This window comes from Marmota flaviventris, chromosome 17 (assembly GCF_047511675.1).
Source record: "Marmota flaviventris isolate mMarFla1 chromosome 17, mMarFla1.hap1, whole genome shotgun sequence".
In the NCBI taxonomy this organism is placed as follows: Eukaryota; Metazoa; Chordata; class Mammalia; order Rodentia; family Sciuridae; genus Marmota; species Marmota flaviventris.
Window position 1 is genome coordinate 71407049 of NC_092514.1, and position 24125 is coordinate 71431173.

Sequence of the window (24125 nt, forward strand, 5' to 3'; positions counted from 1 at the left end):
CCCTCACCCTGGTGCAGGAAACCCAGCCTGCCCTCCCCCTCCCCCTCCCCACTTGGCCGTGTGCTGAGCCCAGTGCTCCAGAGTCTGGGTATAAGTAAGGAGGGAAAAGTCCTGAGTGGGCCACCTCCATGCACCACCCAAATTGTCCCCAAACAGAAGGTGCCACCTCCCCGTCTGATCCCCAGTTGCTGCATGTTCCTCACCCCCTGCCCCCAGACCCAGGCCCCACCAACAGAGCCAACAGGGCATTTCCCAGAGGGCTGACTAGCGCCAGGCCACAGCCACAGCTGCTGTAGTAGACCCCCCCAAGGTCACCTCTGTCCCTGTCCACTCTGGTATGGGCAGCACCATGGCCCGCACCCAGCCAGCCTCTGCCAGGCGGAGCAGGGCAGGTGTCTCACCCCAGGGCTGGATGGGAGCCTGTGGCCCGGCCCCGCCCTCAGTGCCCCTCAGGACAGGACAGAAGGCTGTCTGTGGGGGGGGGGGAGGGGCATGTCTTGCCTGTACTCCAGGGAGAACCTGGTCAGCTCCCTGCTGTTGTGGAGCCACTTGAACTCCAGGGGCCAGCTGCCCTCGGCCATGCACGTGAGCACCAGGCGGTTCCCCTCCAGGTGCACCTGCGTCCGCACGGGCTCCGTCTTGAAGTACGGCGGCACGTCATCTGCGGGAGACAGGGACACAAAGGCACAGATTACCACGGGCTCAGCCACGCTCCTGGACCATTGAGAACCCCCGCACCCTCTGCCTCCTGGACAGAAGGAAGGAGGGACACTGGCTACACCTAGAGATGGCAGTTTTCACCAGGAGAACAGGGAGGTGGGTGACAGCCCTGCGAGTGGTGGAGCCTGTACTGCTCCCCAAGTCTGGGCAGCCCCTAAAGTCATCGAGGGCAGAGTCTGTCCAATGGCCCCTTCCACCACCAGGTGGCCTGGGCTGTGGGTGTGAGGCCAAGGGGTCACCACAGAGCTACCCCCACCAGGTGCAGCCCAGCAGAGCCCGAGCCCCCACGGCTGCCACACAGAGACCGTGTGCTCAGGACCTGGACCTGCAGAGGCTACGAAGGCTCACGGCCTCAGGGCCAGGGGGGTCTCTGCCCGAATGGCCAGTGGGGGAAGACAGAAGTGGAAGGGGACGAGGGGTAGGAGAGATAAGGTGAAAGAAGCGGAGAAGACCCCTGTCACTGAGCGCCTGCCCTTGGGCGTGGCATGGCGGAGACAGGAGTGGCCTCTGGTAATGATCTTGACGGGTGTGTGGCCCTTTGGTGAGTCCCGGCTATTCTGGGGACTCTGCCACGTGCCCATCTAATTCCCATGGCAACCCCATGACCATGTTAAGGCACTGAGGGGTTAGAAGGCTGCCCAAGGCCATGGGCGGGGAGGCCGGAGCTGAGCCCTGGACCTTGAGTCGCTCACGGCTGAGGAGGCTGGGACAGCATGGGAGGAGACGGTGGGTACCAATGAGAACCCAGGGACCCAACGAGTGCCTCCAGGCCTGGCATGTGACAGCCTGAGGACGAGACTTCCAGAAGCCGTCTCAACAGTTCATCCCGTGAGCAACCACTGTGCACCAAGCACCCGCCGCAGACCGCTAAGTGGCAGACCAGGGATTGGACTTCCCAGAGGACAGGCCTGTGCCTCCCATGGGTCCCACACACCAGGGCCACGAGGAAGCGCTGGCAGGGCTTCCCTGGGGGCATCCTGACCTCCAGGCCCGTGTCAGGGGTCTTGGCACCGGGGCCCTGTGCCTGCTTTCCGCGTCCCAGCTGAGCGGGTGGGCAAGTCCTGCACGTCTGAGCCTCAGTTTCCCTCAGTGGACATGGGAGAGAAGGAGCTGCCGAGGGACTGAGTGAGTCGGTGACGTGCCAAGGCTGGTCCCAGGCCCGCCGGGGGCAGGTGCTTGGGAAGGGCCACTTCTACCCTGAACGTGTGGGTGTCCCTGGCAGGTCCAGGGCCAGCGTTCTTGACACCGCAGTGCCCCAGGCACACCTTGATCAGAGGAGGCTCCCCCGGGAGCCCAAGGGTGCAGAACCGCCAGACAGTCCTATGGTGGCCTCATAAGGGTGACCCAGAGGGACAAGCAGGAAGGGGTCGTGGTGGCGGGCTGGAGAGGGGCCAGGGCGCGGCCCAGGCTGAGGCCCGGTGTCCTGGACCCCAGGGCTGCTCTTCCCTCCCCATATCAACACGTGGGCGTCTGTGCTCCTGGGACAGCTCAGCCCTGGCTTCCCTGGGCTCCAGCTCAGATTCGCCGCTCAGCACGGGCTGCCGTGCACATCTGGGGCCATTCGGCTTCCCCTGCTGGGTGGCACCCCCAGGCCTGGCCCCCACTCCACACCCAGGGGCTTCTGTGTGTGACCTGCCACGGCTGGGACAGGGGCTCTTCCATGGATCCGACCCTCCCTGTGGGGCCACCGGAGTCCAAACCCAAGGGCGGGCTGTAGGTGGCCCCCGGCCCCTCCGCTGGCCTCCCTGGTGACCATCTGGTGAGGCCCGGGGCATCTCTCTGTGCTTCCTCATGCACGACTGTCACTTGAGCACACTTCAGCAGGCCAGCTGAAGAGGCACCTGCCCAGAGCGCAGACCCCGAGGGGTGACGGCCCTCTGCTGGCCCCCGTGCCTCTGGGTCCTGGCCCACCTCTGGCCTCGTTGGGAGGCCCTGGGCCGCCCTTTGCCAAGGAGAGGGACCCGCGCCTTGGAGGCCGCCCGCTCGGCTCTGGGCTTAACAAACGGGCACATTCTCCCTTCAAAGGCGCATTCATATTCTCCCGCAGCTTTAAAGGGTCTTTTGAATCGCGGTTTTAAAAACCCTCTGTTTGCAGCTGTCATTGCTGGTTTGTTTTAAAACAATAACATTCCTGACCAGGAGTGATGGCTAAATCCCTCCCTTCCACGCGGGGCCGACTCCCAGCCAGAACCCCAGAGGGCGGGCGGGCGCGGACCTGCACACGCCTGGGCACGCACACCCCACACCCCGTCCTCCACGGCCTGCTCAGGGGCCCTTGGCTCCAGGTCTGCGGTTGCCGTTCATTCCTGGGCCCGGGGGTGGGAGCCGGCAGCCTGCACCCGTGACTTGTGCTTGGATGGGCTGATCCAGCTGCTGCTGAGACAATGGCTCCGGGAGCGAAGGGAGGGGAGACCCTGCCTGAGTTCTGCTGGGCAGCAGGCCTGCTCCCCGTCCCTCCTCCCTCCCTTGTCCTCCCAACACAGCGGCACCCAGTGACCAGGCCCCTCCCCTCCCCACCATGCTCCCTGGGTAAGGGGATCCTGGGGGAGGCCTCACCCAGGGCGCAGGGAGTCCCACCAGGCAGTGTCCTCCACGGGCCTGCGCCCATCTGAAAGCAGCAGACCCCAGGGACCTGGCTGTGCGCTGTGGGAGGAAGGACAGGCAGGGGGAGAGGGGACGCTGTGGGGCAGCAGAGTGTGTGTGTGTGTGTGTGTGTGTGTGTGTGTGCATCTGTCTCCGCAGGAGCAGATTTCTGTGCTATGAGTGCACAGGAAGGTTAAAATCATTGACTTTGAGAAAGTCACTGAACCACGACACCTCAGTTTCCTTAGTTGCAAATTGGGGATAGTTTTTTTTTTTTGTGAAATTAATTAATTAATAAGCACAAAGTCCTTAGAATAGAGCCTGGCACATCCTGAAGAAGGGGTAGCCATTGTTACCATTGCTTATATATGTGGATGGTCAGATTACCCTGGTGAGAAGACCTCACACTCTATTAGCAGGAATCAGAAACTCCTCTCTTTATCTTAGGGGGGTCCAGTACGCAACCTTTGCAACTGTACATAACAGCACTGTTAGCCACTTTCACCCTCTCAGTGGGAAGGGAATAACTGTGCATAGAGGAGAATTGTGGATAGAAAGAATCCACTGTGTAAGGATGTCAGTCTCTTAAATTCTTACTCATTTCAAATGTGTATGCATACACACATACTCACTTTTTTTTAAACACTATACAAAGTGGTTCTAATGTTCACAGGAAGAACAAACACCACACAAGAGTAGTCAAGAAATATCAGAAAAGGCGTGGCCAGCGGGGCAGACTAGACTAGTACAGAAGCTGGACTATATTATAAAGCTGCAAGGATTAAAACTGTAGTCTTTTTTATAAAAAAAAGATATTGTCTTAGTTGTATTTGGAAACAATACCTTTATTTTATTTATTTGTTTTTACGTGGTGCTGAGGATCGAACCCAGCACCTTGCACTTGGGAGACGAGCGCTCTGCCTCTGAGCCACAACCCCAGCCCCAGATCTGCAGTCTTTAAGAAGAGACCAACAAGGAGTCTGGGAGTCCAGAAATAAGCCCAGATACATACCAGGGTTTTTAATATAGGAAGAAAGCAGAATTTCAAATCCGTGAGGAAAAGATCAATTATTCAACAAATGGTTTTGGAACCTCAAGAAAAACCATTTGGGAATAAAAAATAAAGTTGAATCTCCCCCTCACGCTGTACCTCGAAATAAATGCTAGAAGAATCGATGTTTTAAACATGAAAATGAAATTATAAAAGAACGAGGGGAGAAAAAAAAATCACAGGAGTTTAAAACCACACGATGCTGGCGAAGCGAGGCACCCGCCAAGTACTTTCCTGGTCCCGCGGGCGACACGCGGCCAGGGGACAGATGGATGCTTTCCAGGGCGCAGAACTCTGCGCGGGAGGGAGGGGACCCGCAGATGCAGAGGCGACAGGTGATAAACTGGGAAAGGGATTTGCAACCCTTATCACGGCAAAGAGCTAATTTTCCTGATGTAAAAAATGTCCCCACAAATCAATAAGAGAAAGATTAGCCAATAGAAAAATGGGCAGAGGACGTGGACGGCCGGAGGGAAGGGTCACGGGTGACTCTGGGACACGGCAGAGGCCCTCCTGTGATACCAGGAAGCTGCAGGACGGCTCAGTAAGATCGTCTGTCCCTCTCGCTTTGTGAGCGCGGGACACCTGCGACTGGCCGCCCGCAGAAGACGGGGCAGGCTGGTACACGGCCTCCTGGGGCCGCAGCCTGGCACAGAGGCCAATCTGGAGATTCCATCAAAGCCAGGAACGCACACGCCTCCCTGTCCACTGGCGTCTCAAGGGACCCGCCCTCCATGGACACTGTGCCCGTGTGACACGGCCACTCTTCCCAGCCGGACGGCTGTGACGGCTGGCCATGGGAAACGACCTGGATGTCTGTCAAGGTTAAAGAAGGACGGTCCCTCTAGCTGGAGGGCTCTCGGCAGCTGGCAGTGAGGGCCCGCTCCCGAGAACTCTGCTAAGTGAAATGCAGGCTGCAGGGGGAGTCCGCCAGGTCGGGAGGCCCGTGTGTTGGCCCAGGTACAGGCTCTTCCTGGGGGTGAGGCTTGGGGGAGACTGGGTGGCCGGGGCAGCGGTGCGAGGGTGTGGCCTCTCTGGTCCTTTGACTGGCCTGTCTTTGCGTTGGTGTCTATACGGTGGATCACAGTATGAGGCCCCGGGTTGCCATCAGGTCTGTGCACACATGTGCCCGTGTATGAGCGGGCAGTCACGGGGCTGCCCTGCTGGGACAGGGGAAGGACAGGCCCTCTGTGTGATGTGGGGAGTCCACACCTCAGAGGCTGAGCCCCTTGAATGAAGAGCTGCCTTCCCGGGCGGGCAAGAGGCTTCAGCCCAGAGTTTCCTTCTATTCTCCTGAAACAGGTCAGGGGACCCCGATGGCTGTTTTTCCCTTGATATGTCCACTCGGTGCCCCCATTGTCACCCTAGACTCTAGGCTCCAGGCGAAATCGTCCCATGCAAAAACTAAACTCCGGCTTCTCCCTCCCTCCAGCTCCCTGCAAAATAACGTTCTTTCTTCAGAGAGGACAGGCTCCCCGCATCCCACCCTCCAGCGGGTCCGACTCCTCAGCCAGCCCGGGAACCGAGCCACGCCTGCCCCTGAACTGTGACGGCTGCCACACTCCACCTGTGGAGCTTCCTACCCGCAGAGCGCTTCATGTCCACCGTGTCCACGGTCACAAGGCCGTCTCGTGGCCAGGACTGTACCTGCCTATTATTATGAGGACACATGCTCAGAAGGTTCTGCTAGTGGACGCCCCACGGGGTGGCCCAGGTCTGGCGGAGCCCCGAGCCCCAGAGCTCTCTGTGGCGGAGGCAGGATTCGCGGGGTTTCACCCTTTGCACTGACCTGCGAGGCACTCAGGGTGGGTGCGGAGGAGCAGGTGGAGACGCCTGGGAGAGGAGGAGAGTGCGTGGTACAGACGCGGGCGTGGGTCCCAGGCTGGGGCTTCCTGGAAGAGGAGGCTGAGCTGGGGCCCCCACCACAGCTCTGCCTGCCCCGTGAGCCTCCTGGATCCTCCCTTTTCCAGGCTCTGGCGCGAAGGCCCCGGAGGGAGATCCGCAGGGTTGAAGTCCAGGCCTCCGCAGCTGAGGTAGACCCACCTGCTGTGCCCTGCCTGTCCTCTCAGTAACCAGATGGCAACCCTGCCCCAGGGGCGGCCCCAAGGCTCCAAGGAGCTCAGGAGCTCACCTCCAGGGCACCCCAGGCACCCACCAAACCTCTGTGGTTGGCACCCCGTGGCGTGACCCCGAGGGCGGGGCTATCTGACCTGCCCCCCATTTCCTGCAGCTCAGAGCCACCGCTTCAGGAGCTCAGAGTGTCCCGAGGGCCCAGGGAGAGCTTCCGAGTGCAGCTTCCTCAGGGCCATGCCAGGGTGGCCCAAGCACCAGGAGGAGGCTGGTGGGGCACTGCTGGCCTCAGCCTCCCGCTGAAGCCCTGCAGGGGGGGCACAGCAGGGGCACGGGAGTGACCTCTGCGTGGGTCCCAGGCTCCCTGCCACCTCGGGCCTGCCTGCTTCTCTGCCACCCTGGTCCCCACTCCCCCTCACCCCCTGCACTCCCACAAATAAGATGCAAATTTACGTCCCTCCCCTGCCTCCCTGCCTCCCCGCAGATGTGGGGCCCAGCCCGCCTGGTGCCGCCTGCATGCCAAGTGCTTCATTAGCCAGGAAAGGAGCTCTCGCCCTCCTCAACCTAATCCTCGCCAGTGACCTTCAGGAGCCAGGCCCTTCTGACGTCGGGGCCCAGGAGGGCGCAACAATCAATTATGCCGCGGCCTCCGCAGCTGCTCCCGGACGAATTTCTTGCTCAGAAACGCGTGTTCCAAAAGCATCTAATGGAACGGATCATCAATTTGTTTGAATACACATCTGATCTGATTAGGGGCCGGGCCACCGGGGCAGCCAGCGTAAGGGAGCCCCGGCCCAGCCCTGGGGACTGTGAGAGGGTTGGGGGGCCCGGCTGGGAGGGAGCAGCGAGAGCCAGACCCCGGGCTGGGGCCTCTGTGCCTGGCCAAGAAGTTGTGGAGAGAAGGAGGAGTCGGCGAGGGCAGAGGGCGGGGCCACGGCTTCCTTTTGTCTCTAGTCCCCGCCCTGGGGACAGAGCCTGGGAAAAGAAGATGCTCAGGAAACAAGTGGGGGTGAAGGACCAGGGCTGGTGGCATGGCCAGGCTGACAGACATGACAATCAGGTTGATAAAGCTGCCCCAGGACGAGACCCCCCAAACTCACGACCTTCCCGGAACCTCCGAGGGTGACCTCATTTGGGAACACGGCCATCTCAGGGGCAGTGACGAGGTCCTACTGGGGTCACGTGGGACCCGTGTGACGGTGCCCTTATAAGACAAGAAACACAAGGACCAAGACACACTGAGAGAAGGCCCTGTGGAGACGGAGCTGGAGACTGGAGGGACGTGTCTACAAGTCAAGGAGCACCGGGGACTCCCAGGAGCCACCAGGAGTTAGGGAGGGCAAGGAGGCAGCTCCCCTCCGGCTCTCGGAGGGAGCATGGCCCTGCCGACACCTTCATCTCAGAATCTGGCCTCCAGAACCATTCGTGGCACTTTGTCGCGACACTCCTAGGAGACTCATTGGTTGCTTCATGGAAATTTGTGTCCACTGCCCCATGCATGGCAGCATGCTGGGTGACATGGTGGAGAATGAGGGCCACGGGGGAGCAGGCTTCTTCCCCAGACACCCTGCCACGGTGCCACAGGGCCCTTGTCCATGCTGCTCTCTTCTCCCAGGGGCCTCACTTTCCTCTTTGCTGGGAAGACAGGTTGGCTCTGTGTTCGTCCCCGCCTGGCAAAGCTCAACACCGTGCCTGCTCTGATGCTTTCCCAGATGTCCTGGGTGCTCCTCAGACTCTGAGGGTCCCTGCCTACAGCATTCAGATTGCAAGTACAGTTGCACTGTGGACAGGGGCGCCTTGACCTCCCCATCCGTGAGCGGGGCCTGGCCTCCATGCAGGGGGAGGAGACCTGCCAGCAAACGAGGGGACAAGCCAGAGTGCTGCAGGACTGGGCTGGTCACCTCCCTCTCGGGGGCTGGCTGTCCCCGGAGAACTCTATGCTCCCGTCCAGCTCTGCACTGCAAGACTCAGTGACCACGTGTGTGATGACCTCATGGGGCCCTGGAGAGGACCTCCGGGTTCAAGTCCAGTGGGCCCTGCCACTCCCTAGCTGGGTGGCCCTCAGCTCTGCTGTGCTCAGTCTCCTCCTGAAAGGCAGGACGCTAGTTGTTCCTACCTCAGGTTCCCACCTGAGAGGGCTCAGGCTCGGACCAGCTCCAGGTGCTGAGAAGGGTCCCACGAAAAGGAGGCCCTGGCCACTCTACTCCTCATCTCTGCTGGGTGTCACCCCAGTGCCCCCATCTCATGGCCAGGGCCACCTGCTGGAACTGCACAGGTGACCATGTCCAAGCGGCCCCAGCCTTGCATAGAAAAGAATGGTTCTCATTTCCGCTGGGTTTATTTTGCAATTAACACGAGTAGGGGGCCTGTCTTACGTTTCCATTGGAGGGTTCAGAGATTCAGCTGAAACCACTGATTGGAATGCTTTTGCCTAACGGTGCTATTACCATTTTAGTGTATTCAGATTCATTCGAGCCATAAAAAGTGGTAATAACACTCAGCTAACTCCTGAGATTCCTCCCAAGAAGCCGGCTGCACGAACACACTGCTCTCTCCCTCGGTGGCCTCAGCAGGACAGCTTACGTGGGGGAACTCTCTGGGGCTTAATGTCCAGAGATGGGTGAAGGCCAGCTTGGGGTCAGCTGCCTGGCCAGGTCCAGGGCCTCTGGGGAGGCTTATCCCCACCTGTCCCTGCTGCTCTTCCAGGTGATACTCTTGCAATTGAGCTCCGCCACCATGTGGGTACCCTCCCTGGGCCGTCCTCTACACCAGGGGACTCTGGTGACTTAAAGACATTGCTGTCCTCCAGGCCTGGGGGTGGCCAGAGCAGGTGCTCAGAGGCCCAGGGATGCTTCTGGGAGCCCAGGGCCTGGAGGTCTCGAGAGTACACCCGCTTGGCTGACGAAGGCCACCAGGAGGGGCCAGCAGCCCCAAGTCTGGTTGGCAAGCTTCCAGGGGCCATCTCGTGTTCCTCCTGTTGCTCGCCTTAGAAGGACAGGGACATGAGGGGCAGGGGAGATGGCACTGGGACAAGAGACCCGCTGGACCCCAGCGTTGGTGGTCAAGCATGGACGGCAGAGAGCTGAGCCAAGCAGCAGGGAAGCCCAGCGTCCAGGGGGGCAGTGCACCCAATTCCAGGGCTTCTCCCACCTCCTCTCTCCTGGTGCCAGGACGGAGCAGGAAGGGGGTTGGCCAGAGGCCCAATCCAGCAGGCACCCCGAGTTTCCTCCTCCCAGCCCCCCGGGGAGCCTTCTGATCACTGCCCCTTTATTTCTCTCCTCTGAAGCTGGCGCATGGCAGGGTGCAGGGGTCCCACGGGAGTGAGTGGCGGAGTTGGGTTTGAATCCCGGGCCTCCCCCCTCTGTGCTGGGCCCCTGGTCTGCCCCAGGGTCAGGGCTGTGTTTGGACCCCAGAAAAGGAGTCCGTGGCCGGGCCTGGGAGGCGAGAAAGACAAAGCGGAGCCAGTCTCTCCACGCAGAGGCTGAGAGATGGAACCCGCCGCCGAAGAAGAACACACATTCATCAGGCTGGTGACCCCGCTGTACCGGCGCTTTGTGGCGTGTAACAAAGACCGCGGAGCAGAAAATTGGAGTTCAATTTGCCGTCCATCCCGCACGCAGCGCTCAGCCCATTCCAGTCCCTGGCAGGCACCTCTGCGCTTTATCATAAATAATAACAGCGCGCGGCTCTATGGCCCTTCCGCAGTTACAGTCCCCGAGCAATTGACAAGCTGGATCACACACAGAGGCCTGTGCACACCTGCCACGCCACAGGGCCCTCCCCAGCACCACGGCCCCTGCCACCCGCATATCGGGGGTCGTCCTTCCCGGCTGGAAGGCAGCAGGGCCACTTCCAGCCCCAGGACGCTGGGGGCAGCCCGCCCACGCCTGCCACCCTGCCCGCCCCTTTCCCTGGCACTCCTGGGGCAGAGCCCCCGCCCCCTGGAGCTGGTCCAGGGCCATGCTCTCTCTTTCCTTCAGCGAGAAAGAGGTTCCGGCTCCCCTGTGCTCTGACCGCAGTGTCCCTGGGTCTCCACAGGAAGCCCGTTTCCCCTCTGGTGGGGCAACAGCAGCAAGTCCCCCGGAGCAGCTACGGGCTCTAGTGGCCCAGGGAAGCCACACCGACTGCTGCCCTGAGCCACCGGGCACTGGTGCCCAGGTGGCCACACACAGCCAGGGGAGGGAGGTCTGCCCGGGGCACAGACACTGCTCCCCTCTGGAGGCCCGGAGACTCCCAGAGGCAGGGACTTGGACAGAGGGTGCAGGGCTCCAGCCACAGCTTCTCCCGCTTCCTGCCATCAGAGTAAAACCGAGGTCACGTGGTGCATGACGCCCATGATAAGAAGCACCCAGGAAGGCGAGTCCAGAGGGGCAGAGCTCGGCCGGGTGGTCGTCAGGGGTGGGTGAAGGGGAGTGGGAGCAGCTGCTCGGTGGGTTCAGGGTTCCCTGGGGGGTGATGAGGCCGTGTTGGAACTAGGCAGACGTAGTGGCTGCACATCAGTAGGTGCCACTGAGTCGCACACCCTGAAACGGCTCACGCGATGGTGGGTGCACCGCAGCTCAACGGCAAGCAGGACTCAGCTGGGTGCTGGCGTCCCCCGGTCCCTCGATGTCCTTGCAAGGTAGACTGCCTAGAAGTATTGCTTCTCCCATCCTGAGAAGTCACTGGCTCAGCCTTAATCACCCCGGCCCTGGCTGCAGACCCCAGCAGCACCTCCCACATGCAGGCCCTGGTCTGCTGTCTAGGGGAGCCGGGCTTCCCATCAAGCTCATGGGACAGGGCAAAAGCCTGCCCAGTTCCAGGTGAATGCCTGATCCCAGCCACTGCCCACGAGGACAGGTCATTAGGAATAAGGACAGAAAGCCTGGGCCTGGCGGGTGGACGGAGGGGGTCAGCCCGTCGCTGGGCTTACAAACTTCCTGGCATTGGGCCAGTGCCTGTGCTTTGTGAGCCATGGTCCCTTGGCTTGCACCTGGGGCGAGGGAACATGCCACATCTCCCTTGCTGGGTGTTGTTAGGAGTGTCACGGAAATGAACAGAGTCCCGGCACACCAGGCCCAGCGGAGGGCTTGGCGCATGGGGAGAGCAGGGTGGCCGGCCTGTGCTTGGATGTGTTCCCTGCTTATGCCACACAGCCACACTGTGGGGTGGGAGCTCTCAATGGCCCTGTTTTCGAGAGCGGTCACTGAGTGAAGTAGCTTGGGTGGAGTCACGGGTCCACACGAAGACCCCTCCCACCAACCCAGTGTCTTCAGAGGCCTACCAGCTCCAAGAATGAGGGCCCCGAGGGTGGAAGGCAGGGCTCTCCCTGGCCAGCTCACTGGTGGGAGGAGGGGCTGTCCGAATGCTCTCGGGTCCCAGTAGCAGGTGGCCTTCTCACTAGCAGCCTGCTCGGGGAAGCAAGGGCATGGCTGAGTGGCCGTTGGTGGCCGGCGGGGCGGAGGACAGGGGCAGGCCCCCTGTTCCAGGAGGCTGCATTCATGACCCTGGGAACCAGCAGGGACTTTCAGCCTGGCTTCTTAGCTCTGTCCCTTTGAAAACGCAGAGCCCAGCTGTTGCGGCTGAACTGACCACTGCGGGGAGGAAGATGGTATCTGGACTCTGCTGTTGGCCCCCTGATGCTATCCAGCCAGGCGGTCAACGCCTCCTCCTCTCCGTTCCTGCCTCCCTTGCTCAATGCCAGGTCCCGGGATTGAATGGGGGCCCTCAGCGCTCTCTGGAGAACCAGCCGAGCAGGCAGCACCAGGAAAACATGAGGGACAGCGGGCAGGAGCATCTCCACGGGGCGCAGTTCCCCTGAGAGGGGCTCTAGGTGCTGCCTCTGGTCCCCAGCTCCTCCCAGGGTGGGTGAGGAGGAAGCCGAGGCCGAGGTGGCCTTCAGAGGAGCCCTGGCTGGACACGGGGCCTGCCCCAGCTCGGCCCCCACACCTGGGGCGCTGTCCCCACCCTGGCTTCTCTGGTGGGGAGCACCTTGAGCGCATCCAGCCCACCCTCTCTGGTTGGAAGATGGGGAAACTGAGGCAGAGGAGTTTTAAAGGGGCCCAGATTTTCTGACGCGAGTCACCCTGCCTCAGCGGGCAGCTCGCTAGCTCATTTTCCCACTTACAAACTGGAAACAGGGCTGGACAGGCGGCCGCCGTCTTTTACAATCTGGGTCTCCCGGGCTTTCCTGCGGAGGCTGGCTCTGCTGGGCCCCGATACGGGCTGAAGAGTGTCCTTCAGAAAGATACGCTGACTTAACCCCGTGACAGTGACAGTGGCCTTATTTGGAAGCAGAGTCTGTGCAGATGCAGTCAAGTCGGGATGAGGTCACTGGGGTGGGGGACTAACCCACTGTGACTGACGGAGACAGAGGTGCATGGGGAAGGCGGCCGTGTGACAGTAGCAGAGACTGAGTACAGTGGGCAGAGCCGAGGTGCGCAGAGATGGCCGTGGTACAGGACCCATGTCAGCGGCCTGGCTGACATTTGATGCTGTCCTACTGGCCTCCAGAACCCGGGACCAGGGACTTATGTGGAGTTAAGCCCCCGCCTGTGGCCTGTGGTACTTCCTTAGGGCAGCCCTAGGAAACCAATCAGCCCTCCACAGCACCCCAAATCCCAAGCCAACTTTGAGCAGAGCCCCTTCCTCTAAGGACCTGACACCCCTCCCAGCACCAGTATACCCCAGCCTGGCCCCATGGCTCCACCACAGCCCCGAATGGCCCTGGACGTGTCTCGGCCCTGCTCCTATCCTCGGTCACTGAATTCTTGCACACAGTAGGAGCTCCATAAATACTGAGCAAAGCCATGAATTCAAGGGTCCTCTCGTTCCCAGGGGCTCCGTGACAATCCCCAGCCCTTCCCGCCTGTCGCTTCCCTTTCTCACACAGGGGCCTTGCTGGACTTGGCCTCCCTGGCCCCCGGCAACGTCGTGCCAGCTGTTCTGCAGCCGGGCTGGGAGCAGCTCACGGTGACTGACGGCGTCTCCCGCAGCCGGAGCCTGCGGCGGCAGGATTGGCAGGTTGGCAGCGGGCACTGGTGTGATGGACGCCCTGCACGGGAGGCGTTTCCAGCTCGTCCCCCAGAAGCCCGGCCTTTCTGGGAAGGGAGCAGGGGCCCACTCCCCTCTGGCTCTCCCTCCTTCCCAGAAGCCCCTGCCCTCCGCCGAGGGCTCCAGGGGGTGGGACGTGTGGGGTCTGTGAGGCGTGAACGAGGCTCCTGAGCTGCCCCTTCCCGCCAGAGTGCCCCACCAGAGAGGCCGTGTGAGGGTGCCTGCACACTGTCCCCTCAGGCTGGGCTGGGGAAGTGGCCTTCAGCCAGGATCACGCCGTCCATCAGGAGGGCGCTGCCTCCTCCCGGGGCACATGGCCCCCAAGGGCCTGGCCTGGCCTGGGACGGCTCGGGAGAGGCAGGCGAGGCCACGGAAGAGGCCGGACCAGCACCAGCCTTTCGCGGTTGTGGCTGTAGAGTCTGCGAAGAGACTTTATGTCCCCTAGGCCCAGTGTGGCTCAGCCTCGCTCCCATCAGGGCACAGTGGCTCAGCTCTGCCCACCCTCCCCGAGCACTGGGTGGTAAGGACAGAAGGCATTTGAGACCAGAAGCCAGGAGGACTGGGGTCTTGTGGCCAGCACTGTGAGCCCCCGTCCCCATGGGCGGCTGAGGGAGGCCAGGCAGGTCCTAGGAGACCTGTGCTCACCGTCAGGCCTGGCCCCGGCTCGGGGGCAGGAGGGCAGGCCACGGGCTGCGGTTTGCAGTGGACAACCCCCAGCATGGGAAAGGGAGTGTTTACGGGAAGGCCACCAGTTACTGGAAAGGACAATGAGTTAATGTACCAGGGCTGTTTGCGGTGACAAGGGATAAAACATGAGCCCAGAAAGCCCCACACAAGGACGTCACAGGGTGGATGAGGGAGCAAGTGCCGAAAGGAGAGGGCGGGTCCCCAGAGTGGCCCTCCTCAGTGCACCACCACGCCCCCTCCCAACCTCAGCCCCTTCCCTGGGGTGGGCACGGCCTGCGCTCCCCGCGGCCCCCTCCCATTCTGGTCCTGTCCCCCCTCCCATCCTTGTCCCCTCCTCACTGGCTCCTCCCTCCCCACCCCCATGAAGCCCCCCACGTTGGCCTGGGAGGTCCAGAACCCTGGACACCCCTGCCTTACAGAGGCCCTCAGCCCTCGGCCTCACGCACAGCGCGCACTTCAGCCATCAGTGTACCCAGAGCTCAGCGACGTCACAGTGAGCAGGGACACCGGGATCCTGGAGCTCTTGGGCCGTTGGGGACAGAGGAACTGCTTGGTGGCAGGGCCAGCCCGTGACAGTGAAGCTGCCCTGGGGCACGGCTGCTGAGGGCTCTTGGGGCGGGTGTCCCCAAACAGCGTCCCCAAGGGAAAGCAGGATGTGAGCTGGGACAGACCCCCAGGAAGACTCTGGGCAGAGGGTACCACCTGAGCCCAAGCCAGGAGGCCTGAGGGCACGGTGGCCTCTTGGACTCTCGGCATCCCTGCATGCTGGGGCTGGGGGTGCAGGGTGGGGGGAGCAGGCCAGGCTGGCCTCCCAGTGGACGCCAGGGCGGCCTGCAGGCAGGGCTAGTGGACGCTTCTCCCGGCCTCCCCAGTCAGGAGCTGCTGACCGGGGGTGCTGACCGGGGTCAGCCTGTTCCAGCTGTTTTCTGACTGGAGACGAAGCGGCCGCAGGGGAACGGGACCTGCCTCCCAGGGCAGCAGGTGGGGCCTCTCCCAGCAAGGAATGAATGGTGAGGGTCAGTGTCCAGAGAGTCCAGGTTTGTAAACTGCCAAGGAGCCCGGAGTCAGCCTGAGGGCAGCGGGGAGCCCTGGAGGTGTGTGGGTGCTGCACAGAGGGTGGCACGGGGGGGGGGCGGTCTGTTACAGTCTCCACCTCCAGCCTCCACCTCCAGCCTCCGGGAAGAGTCCAGCTCAGCTCAAGGGACAAAGGCTGAGATGGCCTTGAAGAGGATGGACGAGGGACCCTCAGCTGTCAGGGTCTTGCTGACCTGGCGCACCTTTCCTTCTCAGCGCACCCCTGCCATGGCGAGGCCCTGGGACCCAGGAAGGGGAACCACGGCCCTGTCTGGAGTCCCCGGAGAGCTGCAGAGGACACACACTGATGCTGAGCGTGGGCGGGGCTGAGTGGGAGCCTGGTGGGAACAGTGGGGTGTGAGCAGCGTGGGGACCTGCCATCGAGGTCACTGTTGGCCTGGAGGTGGGGGTGGTCGGAGGTGGTTAGCCGGCTTTCTGTCCCCATAACACACGCTGAGGTGATCAACCGATACAGAGGGAAGGTTCGCTCTCAGTTCTGGGGGAGCCAGTGCCCTGTGCTTCGGGTGGGTGGAGACGTAGCAGCACATCATGGCGGGTGTGTGATGGAACAAACAAAATCACCCAGCTCATGGCCAGGGAGCAAAGAGGAAAAGGAAAAGACTCGGGTCCTAGTGTCCTTCAAGGGCACACGTACAGTGACCTCCCAGTGGACCCCACCAATACACCTCTTAAAGGTCTCCCAAGAGCGCCATGTTGGGGACCAGGCCTTTCACACGTGGGCCTTTGGGGACATGTAAGATCCAAACCATAGCAGAGGGAAGGCTCAGCAGAGACCGTGCCAGGCACTGAGGCCGAAATCTTAGAGCTGGTTTGTGGGAAAAGCGGCTGAGTCCCATTTGGGGCAAGTTGTGGCCAGGTGGACTGTCCAGGTGGATTGTCCAGGTGGACGTCCAGATCTGGAACTGTGGGTCCAGGAGCAAGGCCAGCAGCACTGCCCACCTTGAAAAGCTTTGCAGAGAGAAAGGGGAGGGCGACGAGGGAGGGGCTTCCGTGGCCCCTGCAGGGTTCGTCCTCCATGCTCACGGGGCCTCCCCTTGGCTGTGGCGGCTCACGGTCTGGGAGGGCACAGAGCTAACACATTACGTGCCCACGATGCGCCAGGTTGTCCCGGGTGCCTTGGATGCGCCAAATCCACGTGACGACCTTCAAGGTCCTTCCGGTCCCTCTAACGGATAGGGGAGGTGGCAGGCAGCCAGGGCGGGGGTCTCCCCAGATCACGTGGGAGTGGACAGAGGAGGGGCCCACACTCAGGGCTGGCCCTGGCCTCGGCTTAGGCTCTTTTCCCAGGGACACTGCCACCTTGCCCAGCTCCAGGTGAGCAGGGAGGGCGGCCTGCCTGGTCAGCAAGTGGCTGAGGCCCCCATTCCTCCATCACCGTCCCACCCCCTGCTGGCCCTTGGCCCTGCAGGGGTCACACTGCGTTTATTCCCTGAAGGTGGAGGGTTCCATTTCCGGGTGAGGAGAAGGTGAGGGAGAGTCCCTCCGGCCGTCCCCGTCACAGATGACTGGTGGGCCATTACCCGCTGACCAACACAGGTGAGGGGGCTGGGAGTGCTCTCATTGCACCTCTGCCTTCTTTGGAGTCCCCGAGTGGCCCCGTCTCCCTGAGCTCCTCTTGGGGACTCTCGTGGGACTGGTGTATTTTGCCCGTCTCGTCCCTCTTCCTTGGGTCCGATCTTCTGTCTTTTTGGCTACTTGAGCCACCTGTAAATACCTCCTTTTGGAGATTTAGCTCCCAGTCATATGGGGAAAATATTTCCTCGTCCAGAAGAAAGATGGCTCTGGGCAGAGAGGAGGCCGTTTAGCTGGTAGCAGGAAGCCCCGAGAGCAGGCCCCAGGGAGCCCGCGGTGGTGACGAGGGCGCAGGCAGCCGGGAGCCGGGCCGGGAGGCAGAGGCCGGTGGCTGCCCTCCACCAGACGATCCTGCACCTCTCCAGGCCTCTGTGAGAAGGGGGTGGTGGCTCCACGTGAAGAGCAGGGAGATAATTAAGTAGGACAGGTGAGCACCCAGCACAGGAGGGCTTCCAACAAATGACAGCCAGGGTGACTTGGGGCACTGGGTGAATAGTGCTCCTCCCCATCCACCTGGAACCTGGAATGTGGCTCTATTTGGAGGTAGGGTCTCTGCAGGTGTCATCAGTTAAGATGAGGTCATGCTAGACGGAGGTGGCTTTAAACCCAGTGACTGGGTCCTCGTAAGAAGGCCACGTGACGACATGGAGACATGCAGGGATGAGGACAGAGACAGGATGTTCAAGGGCGTCAAGGGCTGCCAGCAAGTTCCAGAAGGCGGGGGAAGGCCTGGGACAGGTTCCCCTCAGACCCCAGCAGGAGCCAATGTTGTGGAATCTTGGTTTTGCATTTCTGGGCTCCCGAGCTGGGAGCCAACACCTTTCTGTTCTTTAAGCCACACAGTCTGTGGTCATTAGTTATAGCAGCCACAGGAAACCAATACGGTTGGTAATAAGGTGGTGGGAGAGAGGCCTCCATTCCTGCCTGCCCAGCGGGGTCAAGAGAGCTTCTACCTGGACATGGGGCCGGTCAGCAAAGCCCCTCCTTCCACATCCTACTTTCCAGCTGCACCAAGTCTTGGAGGGGCCAAGGGCAAGTTTCTTTACACGCCTCACTCCATCTCTGGTGTCCATTTGGGACCCAGATCACCAACAGTCCTACCAACAGGTGCAGGGCTGTGACCCGGGCAGGGCCTGGCCAGGGCTGGGCCCCTCCTGCTCTTGGAGGGGCTGGTGACGTCAAAGGCACCATCGCAGGCCTGCCTTGCACGATCCTGCGGTCTTGCTCCCCCAGGCTGCTCCAGCTTTGTCCCCACGGAGGCCTGGACAAGTGTCACGGGGCCACACAGTGGTTTCGATGTGGTTTGTCCCCCTGAAACTCACGCTGGAGCTGAATCCCTGGCGGGGGGCAGGGGAGGTGGGAGTTCATCCGATCGTGTGTGGGGTGCAGTCTTCGGAGGTGGTCAGGACGGGGTGAGGCCTGTAGGGCGGAGCCCCCACACTCGGGAGATGAGAAGCCCCCTCCTCACTGTCCTCTCCTGGTGTGCAGGGCCCTGTGTCACGAGGACTGCCAGCTGGCAGGTCCCTCCAGGTGGGCCCTCCTGGTCCTCTCCTGCCCGTCTTTCCGGCCTCTCCGCTCTGCTCCTCCTCCTCCTGGCTCTGAAACGCCAGGGCTTCCAGCTCTCTGGCCCTGATGCGTCTCCTTCCTGCCATCTCCCCGGGGAGAACGTCCACTTTTCTGGTTTCTTTCACCGATGGACGCCCACACCTCCCAGACTTTATCTTATGTATTTATGGGGTGCTGAGACTTGGACCCAGGGCCTCACACACGCCAGGCAAGGGCGCTACCGCTGAGCCCAGCCCCGGCCCTGAGCCAACGGTATTTCTATGAGCTCCGCGCTCACAGGTTGGGACACCCGACGCTGGACTCAGCTCTCGCCCTCTTGCCGAGTGCCCCCCATTCTGCCCACGGGGGCGCTGTGGCCCAGCCACCCAAGACAGGAACAACGTGGGCTTCTTGCCTCCCTCCCCCACCACCATCCGCCCCTCCACCCCAGGCCCCGCGCCCAGCTGCCATGGTGCGATGCCAACTCTAGTTCTGGTACTTAACGCAGCCTCCAGCCCACAGTTGGCAGTCCAGAGATCATTTCTGAACTAACAGATTAGTTAGTCCTGCCAGGCTTCCCCCCTAAGTATTCCTTCAGCTGGCAAGCCACCCTGCCCCGTCCCCTTGGTCTCTGGTCTGGATCCCCCCACTCCAGGCCCTCACTGACCTTCAGGAGTCTGATGCTCTTAATGAAAGGGATCTCTAACCGCTGTGCTGCCTAGTCAGGTTCCTTCTTGGCACCCCTTGGCCTCGAGGATAAAATGCTCTTTTTAAGGAGGAACCCGCAGCCCTTTTGGTCCCCGAGGCAGACACGTGGTCGGTACCCTGGGAATGCTGGTTGAGGAGAACTGCACGACTGGGGGTGCCCACCCAGCCACCCAGACTTGCCCAGGGCTTTGCTGCTGTCACCCCTGCCCTGGGCATGGCCATCCCAGCCCCTCCGTGGCACAGGTCCACACCTCACCAGGGATGGACGATCCCCATGGCGTTCCATCACAGTGACCTCCTGGGCCACTGGCCTGTCCCTCCAGACCAGCGGTTCCCAAGGGGCGATTCTGTTCCCTCCCAGTCCCCGTGGGGCATCCACTTCCTCTAGGAAGACCCTGGTGACAGCTGGAGGTCATTTGGGTTGTCACAGCTTGGGGGAGGGGAATGTCCTTAGCCTCTGGTGGGTAGAGGCCAGAGAGGCTGCTCAACATCCTACCACGCACAGGACAGCCCCACCCAAAGAAGGACCCAGAACCGCGTGTCCACAGTGCTGAGGCTGACAGATCCCGCGTGCCCGGAGCTAGGTCCACGTCTCCCGGCTCCGTTCTCCAGGGCCTGGCCACACGGCAGGTCCCCCTCAATCGCCTCTCCCTACTGGAGGCCCCGGGATGGGGTAGAGCCAGGGCAGCACGTCAGATCTAGCCACTGAGTTGCCAGCACCGTGATAACATTCCAGATAATGAAACTGTCCTTCCCACCAAGTCCCCCTGCCAGGCTGGCGAGGACACAGCCTGCTAATTAGGCCTGGAGAGGCAGCTGTGAAGGGGACAGTCCTCCCAAGGAAATGGGGGCTGGGGGCCATCTCTGCTCCTATCAAAGATGGGACCTCACTCACTTCCCAGTGACGGAGGAAAGGGTCATCTCACTGAGGCTGCACCCCTGGGTCACAGGGAGGGCCTGGCCACCGAGGGCAGTGAGAGGGGTCTTCTGCAGTCACTGGCTCCCCAGGGGCAGGGGGGGAGATCAGTTAAGTCTCTCACGGCCCTCGGCACAGCAGTGTGGCAGACAGGCACTCAATCGAGCCGTTTAGTAAGGATGAGTGGCCGGGTGCAAGGGCCACTGTGATCCCAGTGGCTTGGGAGGCTGAGGTAGGAGGATCACAAGTTCAAGGGCAGCCTCCACCACTTAGTGAGGCCCTAAGCAACTTAGTGACACTGTCTCAAAACAAAAAATAAAAAGGTGGTCCAGGATTAAGTACCCCTAGGTTCAATCCCTAGTACCAAAAAAAGTAAAGAAATAACATAAGGAAGAGTGCAAACATCTCTTTGGGGTTCGGCTTCTCTGGTCCTCTCTGGCCATCTCCCTGGAGGCCTGTTTCCTGGTTCCTGCTGCGGATCTCTCCTCCAGCCTCTGAGGACCCTGGTGGCCCTGCAGGACACAGGCAGAGGCACGCTCCACCGAGTAAGGCCCAGGGAAGCCCTCCCACGGTGTCTCTTGGTTCGGAGGTGTTGACGGGCCTGTGCCTGTAACCGCATCCTGACCAGCTCCTGAGCGTCCCTGGACCTGCAGCCCAGGACGCAGGGGGCTGGGAGCAGGGCACACTCAGGGCTCCCAGGGCCAGCTGGCTTGGTGGCTTGGCTGGGTCCAGAGGCAGGTTGCCGAGCCAAGAGGGACCACATCCCCAGAGCAGGTGAGAGTACCTGCTGCAGTCTGTCTGGTCACTGGCCGGTGGCCGGGGACACAGGTTCGTGTCCTCTGCAGTAGCTTGGGTCACCCTGAGTCCTGAACACAGGCTCCTCCAGGAGACACTGCCCGACTGTAGGGCCTCAGTGGTGCCCACCAACGTATCCACAGGGGGCTCCTCGCCTTCTAGAAGACTCACCGACTCAGGAGCTCTGGGCTGTGGCTTGGCCACACCCAGCTACAGATGTGTCCTTGACGCTTTCCTAAGATAGCTCTGTCCCCGCAGGCAAACTGGGGAACCTCGTGGCCCCGGCCAGCGCCTCTCCTCCTGCAGCCCAGGTCCTGGCTGGGCCTCCCCCAGCTGCCCTCCAGCTCCGCCAAGGAAGTGCCTCTCTTTGAGACTCTGCCCCCAAAGAAGGGTCATTACTGCTAATGCCTTTCCTCCCCCATCTGTTGTGATTGTTTACACTCCACTTGCTAATTAGAGACTAATTAGCTGGTGCTGAAATTCATCACTTTCCAAACACAACACAGCGGCAGGAAGGGCGAGGGATGCGGGCAACATCTGCACCTCTGCTTGGAGCCAAGGCGCCATGTGCTCCTCCTGCCCCTCCTCCTCCCTCCTGCCTCGCTGCTCCTCCCTCCACCCCTCCCTGGCCCCCAGAGGCCTGGGCTGCCAGTGTCCCCCAGCATCCAGCCCAGGGCAGAAGACGCCATGGACTCGGGGACCCTTGTCGGATGAATGAGTGCGCGTGCAAAGTCCTGAGTAGACGCCACAGGTGTGTTGGGGAGGGGAGTGGACTGACCAGTGGGCAGGGGGACACAGAGCTGTCCACGGCTGGGTGAAGGACCACGTTGGACACATGCACCGGTTCAGGGCTGTGACAAAGAGCATTCCAAATGCCCAAGAGGTGATGGTGCTGGGCCCCGACCTCTGGAGGCCTTTGGGGTCTGAGGAGGGGTGTGCAGAGGACAGAGATAATAGCCCAAAGGAGGGGACAGAGGCCGAGGGCCAGGCGGTGGGCGGGCAGAAGGCAGGCAGGAGGGGAGGCTGCGGGCGTGGCAGCGCCGCACAGATGAGGAGGTGGCGTTGTAGCGGGAGGAAACTCGGTGGCCTGTGGGTGGGAACCGTCCATTTGCATGACAGCCAGGAGTGGGCAGCACCAGCCCTGACCTCCCTTCTCATCCTGGGCAGAGCAGCTGCTATTACCCGAAATCCCCTTCTTCCAATTAGGCTGTGGGCAGCGGGGCCAGCTCCTGGGCCCCCCATGGGCATGCTCTGAGGTCAGTCAGCTGGGGCCAGGGGTGAGGAGCCCAGCAGGAGGGACGCAGTCGGAGCCTTAGAGAGGTGGCCTTGTCCACACTTCCAGAAAAAGCTGGGCTGCTCCAGGAAGCCCCCAGGACAGCTCGGAATCGTGGTGGCAAAGAGTGGCACTTTGTCTCTGCTTCTTTCTAGTGACATCCCAGAAGACACCACCCACTCCTAGAGCCCTGACCAGGGGACCAAGTGTGGCCTCCGCCCTAAACCCCCATCTGAGTATGATGGACACTTGGCTGCGCTCTCCTGTGTGCGTGGGTCATGGGCACATCTCCCTGTGGCCTCCTTGAGACGAAGATTATGGGAGCTGCGACCACCCAGGCCTAGGGCCCTGCACTTCTCTGCATGTGGCTTAGGATCCGCTGCGTCACTTCTCTGAGCCTGTACTCATTCATAAAATGGGGGTGTGGTCGTCCACTCGGTGGGGTGCCCTGGGGGGGGGAGGGAGACCAGAGCTGTGCTCCCAGCTCCGCCTCCTGCTCTGCGGTCTGGCTGCCTGCTGGAGAAGACTGCTCCCCTCCTGTTCTCCTCGCCCCCCCTGGCGTGCTGGGAAACGCTTACCAGAAAAAAAAAGGGAACGAGCCCCTAGACTTGCTGTGTTTGCTCCCACGGGGCCGAGCAGTGGGACTTCAGGGAACACAGACTGGGAAGGGGGTGAGCCGTGAGCAGAGACTTCAGCACATCACCTCCCACACGCCACCAAAGCAGGGGCGTGGGGCAGAATCCCTCTGCCATGCAGCGGGCAGGGGGCTGACCCTCACTGGGATCAGGCCAGGTGAGCCCCTGGAACAGGAAGCTGTTTGATCAGCGTGGTCACTGGCCAAGAGGAGGAGAGGGGGCAGTTGGGTGAGCCGTGTCCTCTATAGGGGTCACACCCACCCACCACACATCCTTCCTCCTGACCCCTCACCTTCCTCGCCCCCAGCCTGGCGGTCTGCTCACCTCTCCTGTCTCGCCACATCCTCCGGAGGAGCCTGCCATTGTCGGCACATGAGCCCCATCTCCATCCTGCACAGCTCACGGACCGGAGCACGCCTGGGCTCTGCTGCTGGGGTGCACCAGGCTCCCCCGAGCGTTTGTTAGAACACAGCCCCACGGCGCGAGACGCTGGCAAGTTCCCAGGTGCCACTGCTGTCCTGGGTCCAGGGACCACACCACACTTTGAGAACCACTGGCCTGGAGAAGGCCCATCAGCTATAGGAAGTCAGGATACAGAGAACCGCCCGTTGCCCTGGGGTGCAGGGGACGCAGGGGACGCAGGGATGGGGAGTTTGAGCTGCTTTTCGATGCCCGCAGGGGGACACAGCTGGATCCATTGCTGACCCCATCCCCAAGTGCTTCCGATCGAGGTAGGAGACAGCCCCAGCCTCCCTGCACCCCTCCACGGTCTCCCCAGCCCCCAGCTCTGGGCACCCTCCTCCCTCTGTCTCAGGGCCACGTGCACCAGTGCCCTTGAGGCCAGGGGAAGGCCACCAGGTTGGCCTGGAGGGACAGACAGCGGGGGCTGCTGGTTGCTGTCCCCCTACGAGCGGGGACCCCTGACTCCAGGTTAATGGTGAGGGCCTTCGTGGGAAGCAGGGGACTCAGCCACACAGGACCAGCCTCCTACCCTGGGGCATGCTGGAGCTCAGGTGACAAGGTGCCCTAGGGCCCCTTTGTGCAGGCAACTATGGCCCAGCCCTTCCCGGGTGGCCTACCCCCCCCCCACACACACACTGCTTTTCTAATCTCCAAACCTCCCAGTAACTAATCCCCCATAATGGGATCAACCTCTGGGTCCCTGCACTTTATTTACATAATGGGGACAGGGAGGACTTTCTCTAAACAGCTGGGGGCAGGAGTGAAATCTGGGGCGAGGAGTGTTGGCCTGTCCTGAGGCTTTGGAGCCTGTGAGGACTCTGAGCACAAGTGCTGGCTGGATTCAGCAGCTCCTGGTGACATGCGTGTGCGCGTGCGCCCGGGTGCCCCGTTAATACTCTGCCATAGACATTAATCCCTTTTTATGCAAAAAGACGATGGATCGTAAGCCCCGAGAAATCAAACTTGAAGCCCGGCCAGCCT

General features: G+C 61.5%; 1 protein-coding gene across 1 annotated transcript in view; it reads right to left on the minus strand.

The window, feature by feature from the left end:
- Positions 1-9386, minus strand: part of Sdk2 (sidekick cell adhesion molecule 2) — a 137308-nt gene extending 127922 nt beyond the window's left edge. Inside the window, exons 1-3 of the mRNA XM_071603864.1 lie at positions 9171-9386; positions 4574-4697; positions 502-661 (exon numbers count right to left, since the gene is read on the minus strand). Of these exons, the coding sequence (XP_071459965.1) occupies positions 502-661; positions 4574-4697; positions 9171-9386 (500 nt within the window). The remainder of the gene's footprint in view (positions 1-501; positions 662-4573; positions 4698-9170) is intronic.
- Positions 9387-24125: the final 14739 nt, after the last annotated feature.